This window comes from Dufourea novaeangliae, unplaced genomic scaffold (genome assembly GCF_001272555.1).
Source record: "Dufourea novaeangliae isolate 0120121106 unplaced genomic scaffold, ASM127255v1 scaffold21, whole genome shotgun sequence".
NCBI classification, from domain to species: Eukaryota; Metazoa; Arthropoda; class Insecta; order Hymenoptera; family Halictidae; genus Dufourea; species Dufourea novaeangliae.
Genome location: NW_015373910.1, coordinates 367,935 through 380,075, shown reverse-complemented (window position 1 = coordinate 380,075; position 12,141 = coordinate 367,935). Strand labels below are relative to the sequence as shown.

The 12,141-nt window shown below is 32.3% G+C and overlaps 2 protein-coding genes across 3 annotated transcripts; both read left to right on the top strand.

Moving 5' to 3' along the window:
- The first annotated feature begins 1,423 nt into the window (after positions 1-1,423).
- LOC107193893 (tctex1 domain-containing protein 1-like) lies at positions 1,424-2,016 on the top strand. The gene is made up of 3 exons (XM_015583428.1): positions 1,424-1,474; positions 1,564-1,757; positions 1,851-2,016. The coding sequence occupies exons 1-3, from the start codon at positions 1,424-1,426 to the stop codon at positions 2,014-2,016; spliced, it is 411 nt and encodes a 136-aa protein (XP_015438914.1).
- Positions 2,017-3,078: 1,062 nt separating this feature from the next.
- LOC107194029 (multiple inositol polyphosphate phosphatase 1-like) lies at positions 3,079-7,287 on the top strand. 2 transcript variants are annotated; one of them, XM_015583586.1, is made up of 9 exons: positions 3,079-3,099; positions 3,498-3,721; positions 3,812-3,943; positions 5,136-5,332; positions 5,449-5,568; positions 5,642-5,789; positions 6,429-6,639; positions 6,717-6,926; positions 7,014-7,287. In XM_015583586.1, the coding sequence occupies exons 2-9, from the start codon at positions 3,541-3,543 to the stop codon at positions 7,162-7,164; spliced, it is 1,350 nt and encodes a 449-aa protein (XP_015439072.1). In that variant the 5' UTR covers positions 3,079-3,099; positions 3,498-3,540; the 3' UTR covers positions 7,165-7,287. The 2 variants fall into 2 exon arrangements, with proteins under 2 accessions (XP_015439072.1, XP_015439073.1); XM_015583587.1 differs by having other exon boundaries at positions 3,080-3,104.
- Positions 7,288-12,141: the final 4,854 nt, after the last annotated feature.

Here is a 12,141-nt window from a genome sequence, read left to right as displayed (position 1 = left end):
GATTAAGTTTATTTATATTTTGGATATAGAATTTTGTTTAAACATTTACAGTTAAATGTAAGTTTCTACTTCTTAATGAATGTTACATGGGTATAACATTTGTAACTCAAATATTACCAAATTTGTATTTAACTTGAAGAGGAAGAAAAATTTTAAATGTTATTGTTATATTGAAATAAATATTAATTAATGTCAGGATTATATAATGTCTATACTGCAAAACAATGGCAAAAATATTGTCAATCTGTCATATACACAATGTACTTTATTTAATTAATTAGGTCAGTAAATGTTTAAGTATGTTATTACAAGATACAAAAATATATAAATATTAAAGTGTTATTTGGTACCTTGTGTAATTTTACATGTTGAAACATTTGTGTGTGGAGTGCAACTAAATACATGTAACAACTCATAATTTACTATTATAAATAATTACAGAGTATGGATAATGCTTCATGGTAGCATTATAGAAAAAGTTCCATACTTTTGTCAAACATGTACAACATACAGATTATTCGTTCATACAGAAGCTTATATACGTATTTGTTCAGAAACTGATATCGTATAATACATATTTCAAAAATATCCAACTGCTTTCCAGTTACACTTGTACAAACTTACTCAAATAAAATTAGGGAAATGTCACGTAATAAATGTTTGAATAAATTAAACTAACCTTTGTACGTCGCTGTCTTCTTCGTTTGATTTCAATTCGATTCCAAGCATAATACACAATAACATTTTATTTAATTAACACTATTTGATTAATTATGAGTTACATTCGTAAAGCTACATGATACTTCAAATATTGTCACTACTTAAACAATTCATACATTCGTACAAACTTCGAACGCAACACCACGCAACACTGTCAAAAGACGCGGTTTCAAGAATACAATAATCGCTAGAGTTCGATAATTAGTATCACTTCGATATATTCCTTAAATCGATACAGTTTGAAATACTTGTATCTATTATATATTTAAAAAAAGTAATACAATGTATGTTTTTAGAAGGTATATACAAAAGGCGTAGAAATTCATTCGAAATTACTAACAATAACACAATTATGAACAATTTTACGAACAACAAATATAAATAAATTACTAATAGTGTAACGCTTAATAATTTATTCATTTTGAAATACTGGGAAATATTTAAAAATATGTTTATTGATTTCGATTTGGTCCATTATTGATTAAATAATTTTGTTTCTTTCTGTTACCAAGTAACCTCATTCACTATAAAATCGTATCTCGGAGATACCACTAATATAAACATTTTTAGTACAAGTAGAAAAATACTTAATTGTTTATACTACTCCTAATTGATACTCGTACTCTAATCGTAAACTACTGTTAATCGATACCTACGATCTCTAAAAGTTCTCTAAATAATACTGTCATTAGACCCATATATAATGCCCCTTCTACTCGATGTGAACGATAAAAATCAAGATAATGAACGGGAGGTAAGTAGAATCTTAATTTACTTTTTTATAAACGTTCTATTTAATTATATTTTTCCAATTTAGTTTTTTTAACTTTTTTACTTCGCCAGGCACCGAAATATCAAAATAGTTATCGTTTGGAAGCTTATAATCCTTTTAAAGTAGATGCAGTGGATAAGATTGTGAAAATGACAATGATTAATAAACTTGAAGACATCTCTTATGATGCTGCGGTGTGTCCAGAAGTTTGCAAATCGGTGGCAGGATATATTAGAGAGAAAATAAAACGATTAAACTTTGACAGGTGATCAAATTTATAGAACGATTCGTTTTTTAAAAATAAGAATGCATATTTTAAGCTAATTAAGTATGATATTATTTCTACGTCTACCCTTAGGTACAAAATCATAATCAATGTAACTATTATAGAGAAGACGGGTCAATCTGTGCAAAGTTCTGTTGGATTCCTTTGGGATCCTGAAAAAGACAATTATTCTACATTTACTTACGAAGCTCGAACATTTCATGCTTATTGTTGTGTATTTGGTCTTTATCACGAATAAACTCAGTCAGTCAAATATGGAAATTATTATTAGTCATTTCGTTTACATTTTTCTATAGTATTTGCATCTTTTACTTTCATCGTGGTGATAACTTTAATATTTTACATATCAAAGAGTGATAAAAAGATTGTTATATCAGTAAGAAATGATTACATATGTTTGTTTCCAATAATAATCAACAGGCATGCGTATGGCTTCGTTTCATTGTGTTCTTTTACGTTACAAATTGTATTATCTCGATAATTAGTTCTTGGTAACTGTACTAAAAAACACGCGATCCTAACTTACGTCTGTCTTTTGATATGATAATTCTTCTAATAATTGTCACATTTGGTCGTCTATTAACTCTAATACACGGTACCACCCGAACTATAGAATTGATTATTCGAAACACCTTACAAAATTCTATTTGGATACAAATATCATTTTAATTTTAACATTATTGTGAAATGCTGACATAATAATGTTAATGTTTATAAAGAAGAATTGTTTCAAACATAAACATGTTTTATTCCATTTATAAACATAAAGCGTGTTTGATAATTTGCAATTATCACTCATAATTAATTATTCGATTCTCGATTAACGCGGCTAGCATCACTTATCTGTTGTCGCAGTATATAAAATTAACCTTACAAGTTGCTTAAATGTCTAAACTTTATATATCTTATGCATAAACAAAATTAAAATATAACTGTATATTCAACTTTTTAAATAGACATCATTTTTTAACGTTCAGTTCAGTTTCCTATCTTCTATTCGAACTTTTATTCTCTGGGATCAATTATGCGAAGAACCGGTTATCGAAGTAATGATTAATTCGTTTATTATCCTGAAGAATCGAGTAACTAGACAGTTTATAAATATTAATAAATACTGTTGATTTTTGTTTATATAGTCGGTGTTTCATATTCATTATATCAGATCTAGGACATATGTTCAAAAATGGTTTATGAGATCTCATTAAGTATCAACGTTCTTGACGAATCATATGTTTCACTGTGGTAAGTTTGTTGCTATAAAAGAGGAATACCGAAGCGTTAGTGACATTCTTATCTTTCCATCGCACGGCACACTAGACAGGTAAGGTAAGCGATCAGTTCTTGATCATTTCCTTCAGCAATCACACGTAAGCACTGAGCCTCTATTATTTAATTCTGTAAATATTCTATAAATCTTTAATATTTATAATACTTATAAATAAAACCATTAATAACTAATAAATAACTAACAAATAACTGATAAAATAACTAATACATAGTAATATTCATAACTAAAAACATTTTTACATTTCAAAAATGGAAATAAAGTAATCTATACATATAAATAATATAACTTATAAAACATTCAATAACAGCGGTGCTGGGATAAAGTAATGAAATATAAATTGTAGTGAAGAATTGCACAGGATTTATTTTTAAACTATATAACAAGTTTTCTTGATTGCAAAAAATAGTTATCTATTTTATATCTAATTATAGGACAAAAATAAACAAATGAAAGATCAGTTTCAATATTAGAAGAATGTTGGATATAAAATTCTTTACAATACTAATTGTACTCGTATCATTCGAGTATCAATTAGTTTTAAGTGATGCTAGTAAAAATTATTGCTATTCTGAAGATGAACATCCGTATTTATACGCTGCTACGAAAACGGCATACGGTTTAACTCATGGTTTAATACGAAATACTACTGTGCCAAGTAAGTATTAAAAGTTTTACAGACTGTGATTGTAGGTACTTAAGTTTACGATTCGCTTTTAATACAATTTGCGTGAAATTATCTTTGTAGACTGTGAGGCGAAGCAAATTTGGATGTTAGGAAGACATGGAACTCGTTACTCAGGAGAGGAAAATATTGAAAAGATGATAACTCAATTACCAGAACTTCAACTTAGTATTATAAAAAATCATGAACTGGGACGTGAGTACTGTTTGAAATTATGTAGATACAAACTATACACTAGGGTACATACATGACTTGTTCTGTGACAGTCTTGAACATGCTCGGTGACCAATTTTTTTTTTGATTAAATTGTTCATTTCTTCTCCACAAAACTAATATATTATTTATTTTATTAATACGCATTTTGTCGTGGTATCCATTTAGGTATTTTTAGGGTATATACATATGTACATACAGGTGTTCACTCTAACATATCTTTAGATAACGATAATGTAACATTAAAAATTATTAATCAAAGTTTGTCCGTGTTGATTGGACAACTTATAACGATAATAAACATATCAACAATACATTTTTTTCAGTGAAGTTTATCTTGGATTTTTCAAATGAAACCATATAATTTTTTCCCATTATATCGTAGCGGACGTTAAGACGAATTTAACCAGTACCAAATGTGACACTTTTATTCACACAATACTAAATATAAAGCAGTGGAAGTAGTGATATAGATTTGTAAATTTAGTATTGTGTGAATAAAAGTGTCATATTTTATACTGGTTGAATTCGTTTTAGTGTCCCCTACAGTATAATGGAAAAAAGTATGATTCAATTTAAAACAAAATCAAAGCTACCTTGGGTTCATTATAAAAAAAATGTACTTTTGATATGTTTGTTATCGTTACACGTTGTCCACTCAACACAGATAAATTTTAGTTAATAACTTTTTTTATTACATTATCGCAAACGGCTGACAAATCGTGAGGACTGTTCAAATGAACGCCCTGTGTGTACACAGCTGTAGAAACGTTGTACAGGCCACTATTTTCTAAAATTCCATTTCTGTTTTGTGAATATGACAGCAAACCTTCTGATCTATAGAGCTTTGTCACTTTCAAATCATCATCGTTCGTTCATGGAATCTTTAATCACAGTATAACAATAACACTATTCAAATACAATATGGAACACAATATTAGTATGTGCGATTTACCACCTTCAAAAGCGAGAACACACATAATCGGACAACATAAGGTGAAGCAGTTTGTCAATTTTTTTTCCAAGACTTTCGATATGTACTCTAATGTGTAAATAGTTTAAGAAACGTTATAGATATTGAATGGCTACATCATTTAACATTGTAATTGTAAATGGGGTTCTTTTTTTATTACTTCCTAGTATCATCTGCTATTAATTTATTTTTAATTTCTAGGCGGAAGCTTATGCAAGGAAGATATCAGGAACTTGAAAGCATGGAAGCTAGATCCAAATTTTAGCACAGATAAGAAAAAATATTTGACGACACAAGGTGAAGAGGATTGGAGATCACTTGGAGAACGATACAGAAGTTATTTCCCCAGCCTTTTGCGCTACGATGATTCAAATGATGTACCAGTGAAAAATTTCAGAGTATGTACCTGTTACCATATATCACCTAATTACATCCATTATATTTTAATATTAACAGTTTCATGTACACATTATTTGAAGAAAAAGTATTCTGAATATAATTAATTTTTACACAGTTCAGGTCTACCGATAGTCAACGAACTAAAGCTAGCATGAACTTCTTCATTAAAGGTCTCTTTGGCAATGTGACTGCCAGGACCGAAGTAGTACCAGTAAATGAGGATACTTTGTTGAAGGTCTGACAGAATAGAAGACGAAGGTTTTAGCGTAAATTTCAATTTTATTTATGGAAGTTTACTTTACTTTTAGATTTACGGAATTTGTAAACCTTGGAAAGAAATCATGAAAGATCCATCAACTAACGCTGAAGTCAATGCTTTCTTGACTGGGCCGGAGTACACCAAAGCAATTCATGAAGTCAGCCAACGACTCGGCTTTGAAGACGATCTTCCATTTGGTATGATTTCTGTCAGAAGAAATATAGAACCATATGCAATAGAAGGAATTAGTTAGTGGAACTCAAAAATATAATTTCTGGGACTGTCAGAGTCATCAGCCGTGTCTTAGGCCTATGTCCTATTTGATTCTCTGCAATATTGGCGATTTTAGTCATCGCACAAAAGCGATGGCAGCTAGATTCATTCGGATTCGTTGCATTTTTGATTGCTTTAGTTTCTATCATTTGGACGACTAATTTCGGTTACTTCTTTTTGTCTTTAACGACGGTTAGTTTTGTTGCTTCGATCGGCCGCGACATTAACAAGGGTCAGGCGATATCAAAGTTGAACGTACAGATATAATTACAATAATGAAGGTTGAATGACTTCATTCAACGCGGAGACAGCACCCGCGCGCGTGCGCGCGTGTGTGTGGCTAAGAGTAAAAATACGAATCGGTGGCACATGACACGTCCTTCACGATTTTTTAGTGGCAACGTACGTGCTAATGGTAGTTCTGTCAATAGCATAATTAGCTGAGTGACACTCCCACTTTTTTCGGCTTTCTAAAATTCTTTTTAACGGGCCCAGAAGACCCGATTTTACAAAAATAAATATTTTCATTAGAAGAAATAAGTTTCAAAATTTCCTTTTTTTAGACCTAGTTCTGACCATGCACACTACATGCGTCTTCGAAAAAGCATGGAACATTGACAAACTGTCTCCTTGGTGTGCTGCTTTCACAGAGGATGTATTAAAGATATTTGAATACGAAGAAGATCTTCATTATTATTACCATGCTAGTCATGGGCAAAGTATGAGCGCTAAGATCGGATGTGCACCTCTGCAAGATATGTTCAAGCATTTTACGTGAGTTTCCACGATTGAAATTGTATTTTTATTACATCGAAAACATATTCAATTTCTTCTATATTTTTCAATTTCAGAAAACTAGAAGGAACTACGAAGAACAACCTGGAAGGTATTTTCTACTTTACTCATAGTTCAATGGTACAATTATTTTTAACATCGATGGGAATTGCAAAAGATTCGACACCTCTGAAAGCCTCGAATTTTGAAACCATGAAAGACACTAGAAAATGGCGGACTACCTTTCTTGCTCCATTCGCTGCAAATTTTGCAGCTGTTTTCTACAGGTACGTATACTTTAATGTATATAAATTTTAATCCAATTAATTTAATTCATGCACTTGTCCTCTATTATAATTAACTATTGATTTCAGTTGTGAATCCTCGAACAAAGTAAGGTTGTTCTTAAATGAGAAACCTTTAGAAGTGGAAGGCTGTAAAGACGGTGTCTGTGATTGGGAATATTTAAAAAAGAAATGGGAAACTCCTGGGTTCGATTGTAACACAGACTTTTGTACAGAGTAAATCTTTTGTACATAGCTACATAGATAACGACTCCATGTTTCAACTCAATTTATTCTGAATAAAACGTAAATAATCGTAGTTTACGATTTTCGTAGACTACGCATTATCTAGTTGACAACATTATACTTGATTCATTATTGTACCGAGAAGAAGAGCAGGAGTTCAAATTTCAGCACACTTTTGTCGGTCTGACAATTTGCACGGTCAAATCAAACATGTCCATTTAAATATTTCGAAAGTAAATTACGTAAAAGTGTATAATGAGGTAAGAACGAAAAACGACTGCGTGGAAATGATTACCAAGCGGCTTTTGTTATCAATTGTGTTGAAGAAATTACACTGTCATAACGCGTATGATTCATATGTGCACACTTTGGAAGCAACGAAGCTCGACGACCTTATATTACTGTCACATAAGCTGGCATGATGAACGATGGGCCTCATGCGTTCAAACGTATTACAATTCAACGACATAACAGTTTATATACAGGGTGGGGCAATAACTATATCCACTTTGAATATTGCCGTTATTTGTAATAATATGAAAAAATGTTATATACATAACTTTGTGGTAGTAAAATAAACAAATTGTGGTAGTAAAATAAACTTTCTTACATCACAGAAGATGCTTGAAGTGGTGACCGTTTGCATCAATGCAAAGTTGAAATCTCCTCTATGCCTTCACCCACGAAAAAAATGTTTGTGTCACAATATTCCCCCCTATATACCGTGTAAGTTTTGTATATAACATTTCTTCATATTATTACAAATAACGGCAATATTCAAAGCGGACATAGTTATTGCCCCACCCTGTATATATTGTCCGTGTTTCTAAGTGGTATTACTATTAGTACAATGTCAGTTAATCATTTAATCAGTGTGTACTTACCGTTATTCAATTGTTTCCAAATTATATTATTTGTAGATAGATTTTATTCAAAGCAACACTATTGAAATGAAAATGCTTAAATTAATGTATTGGAATACAAATACGTACAGATTTTATATGATGAGTTCAATTTAATAATCGTTCTGAAATACAACGAGAATATTAATATTTGTGAGTAGCAGTATATCGGCCTGTAAAATGTATAATACCCAATTTAATGATCTCTTTAGTTTCATTGGACTGTTATATTACAGTTTTAACAGAGAACCACTTGCATAGAATGTTCAGGTGCGACGCAACGAAGCTTGACGACCTTATGTCAGTGCCACCTGAACTTCCGTGACGAATGGTCGCCATGATTGGAGATGTATACTCTCAAATAAATTGCAGTCGGTATTAATTCAACGCCTAGGATAAATATTATGTGACAAGCGTGGACAGTATTAACACAGTTATCGCGTAATAAAATGTCATAAAAATTAAATTTAAAAAATTAATAAATATCGAAAATTGAGTGTTTTCTTACGAATTTCGCTCAGCTACCTACATGGTTTGATTACTAATAGTTATGATATTTACCACAATAAATGTTTTTTATTTAGCACTTCGTTTTTTTAGTAGATAGCCAATCCTCTTTGTCCTGCTGATCCCGGTCATATTATTATGAAAATATTTGAAATAGGTAGCCCTAGCTGTAGCCGTCGAGCAAAAAGACGACCAAAAAAAAAAGTCTGTCAAAGATAAAGAAAATATACGATTGTTCTACTTCGTGTGTTTTGAGCCATAGTCCGATCCCCCGTCCGCGAAGACTGGATACAGTGCAGCCAATGTACCAGGTGGACACACGACAGAGATAGGCATTATTTAGATAAAAAATTATTTAAATAACTGTTCGAATAAAAATTACTTTATCTTTATTCGTTATTCGTAGCACGAATAAAACGCTTCGAATAAAATGTTCAATTTTGATCTGTAACTTTTATTCGAAGGCTTCGAATAACTTTGGCCAGCTCAAATAAACGTGCTGGCGAGCGTCGCGCGTCGAACGTCAAAGACCAAATGAGATAAGAAATGACGCATGAATGAAACTTAAAATTTTTATAATTTTCAATATATTTTAATGAAAGTGTCATGGATGAATTGAAGAGATTCACCCGATGCAAATGAGTCCAAATTCGAGTGTAATTGAATAATTTTTACTTATACGTAATGTTGCGATAAAAATGACATATTATTGAAAATAGTTCGAATGATGTCGTGTTTAACGACTGTTGTCGTTAACGTTACCGTAAACAATGTTTATGTTTTACGAGTGCCATTTTGTTATCTTTCATTCGCTATTCGAAATTTTTATTTAGATACAAATTTTGCCCAACTCTGCCCCACGAAGGCTGCACTACATATGGAGGTTTTGACAGTTATTTCTGTGACGATTGCCAAGATTGATGTTGAGTTATTTAATAACATTCACATTACCCAGGGGGTAGCGCAAAGCGGATTGATTGACTTACTTAATGTTTTTGAATCTAAAAAGGTTTAAATCTTTCAGTTATCAATTTTTTCTTATTTTATTTAAATGTCGCTTCATTTTAAATGATTTTTACCAAACCTTTTCACATCCGCTTTGTCCGGGATTCTCGGCCCCTCATTCCGTTTAATGATACTAACAATTCCTCTCAACTCATTATTTCAAATAACTTATTGTTTTTTAAATCAGTTATACGATTTATCTACTGAAAAAACTGCTCGATATGTTACAATCGTAGAAGGTCACATCTGATGGCATTAGAAGTCGTGACAGAATTCCATAACGAATATAGTATAGCAGTTTGTCTGTAATGGAGGATGCATGATCGCAACTGCTTACGTCATAGAAGAAAAATCACAGTGACGAATTGCTGAATTTAATGGGACATTCTATTATTGCCTTATAACAATGATCACATGATACTTAAGATAAACGTAATGCTCAAGCCTTCTTCAAGCGTTATCATTTTTATTAAAAAATTTCGAAGTTATACAATCGAAAAAAGTACCCTTCAAAAAAACATTTAAACGTATGGCTACATGTCAAGTAAATTAATGTTTAAAACTACGAATTTTAGCCGATAATTTGCATTATTCTTATTCGTGTATAGTCTTGTGTATAGTTTTTTTTTAAATAAATTTTTTAGAACTCAATGAGAGTCTTCGCCGATTTCTGTAAATCATTCTCAAAATCTCGAAACAGCGTTGTGCACGCAACATGGAAAGCCTGTGCTTACAGTTCGTGTTTTTTTCGTTCATTAAAGAAAGAAGAGATAATCTAACGAGCGAATTTAACGCAACGCAGAGGGTCCTGTTTCACCTGGCCTTTTATCGATCGTGCGTGCTCGAAGTAACGAACCTTTACGATTTTATGGAACTCACGAAATACTATGCTGTACCAGGAAAGGATCAAAGGCTACACTCCATGATACACTGTTCAGGGGAACTCTATTGCTGAAACTATACGAGTTTTACACACAGTATACGTTAGAACCAACGAAGCTCGTCGACCTTACGGCAGTGCCACACGAGCTACCGTCTCGAAAGGTGATCACGATCGGCATAGGGACAGTGGTACACTCATTTCACGATCCTTCCACTGTTCGTTTATACTTTAAGCGGTGATACAGTGCAAGTGATACAGAGCACAATCGTCAGAATTAAAGCAGAAACGTCGACACTCCCGTTTGTCCATTCGCAAGTTCGTGGATTTTTCAAATTCGTACCCGCCATTCGGATGTTCTCCGTGTAAAGAGAGGAATACAAATAAATTGATAACGACACGAATACGGAATTAAAGAGGATTTTCTTGTCCCTCTGATAATGTAAGTTGCACTCGCAAATCGATTGTGCTCCGGTGTTCGTGAAATCGTGGAACATTTTTAAGAGTCACTTAACTGGAATCAGAAGCAACAGAACAGCGCACCTACCGACCGAGGAAAAGTGAAAAGTTAGTACTGTAATTCTCACTCTCTCTTTCCAGTTCCTTCCTTAGGGTCTTGTACTCGATTTAACGCGCCGAAACAGGGCGTGAAGATAAATACCGGTCTTGGTAATTACACCAATTTCTTAATGAAAGTAAAAGTTCTCACTTATTACTGTACATAAAACTTAATTATCTTTCTACCAATTGTCTTAAATACGCCAACTAATGTTACACTTTGAATTTTTTTGTTCAGTTCTGTAAACAGTATTGGTTCCTCCTTCTATGTAAGATTATTTATTACTAACTTGCACAAAAGTGTTACGGCTTCGAAATATCATTTTTGAAAACAGAACTGTTAACTTTTTTGGAAATTTGGGGTTTAAAAAATATTATAAAATTTTGTAACGCAATTGATTTAAATTGTGCTCATCTAATTTTCAATCGAATAATGTTATTATACGTTTCATATTGTATCATTATGAAAGAACAACGTTGAAAAACGTTTGATGGCAAGAGAAAACTATTTGAGGCAGGTCGGGAGAGTTCCCCAGCCCGGATGGAAGTGGAGCATTGTTTTAATAAAAACCGTTTCATTCAGCTTACAACCAAATTCCGATTACGCATTCGAGTGGAATTTCATTTGAATAAATAAACTCGTCCGTGAATAATTAAATCGTTGAATGGTTGTGGCAAGGATCGCCGAGCGTAACGTTTGACGTCCTACTTCTGTTATCAATTATCAATTAGAGGATACTGTCCACCGATGTTTAATTGCGTGATGGTACATTATTCTGTTCTTCTTCGTGACTGAAGATGATTGGTTATGTCAGTCTAAAAAGGAACAGTAAAATTATCAGATATTAATGATACAGATAAAGAACTGCATTGTCTGTATTGAGACCCAACGTTAATTAATTTGAATTTCTCTGTAATCTTTCTTCCTTGACCAAATAACTACAAAGAAATTCTTGGTACTAATACTATATTAATTGATTTTCAACAGCAGTAGTAATCATTGAAGTTTTGTGGTAAAATCAGATCAGTACTACATAAGGTTACACGTCAGTTGGCACTTGCGGACACGAGACATTAACAATAAGTAGGCCAAGTAGACTTATTAGACTGAAAGAAGGTT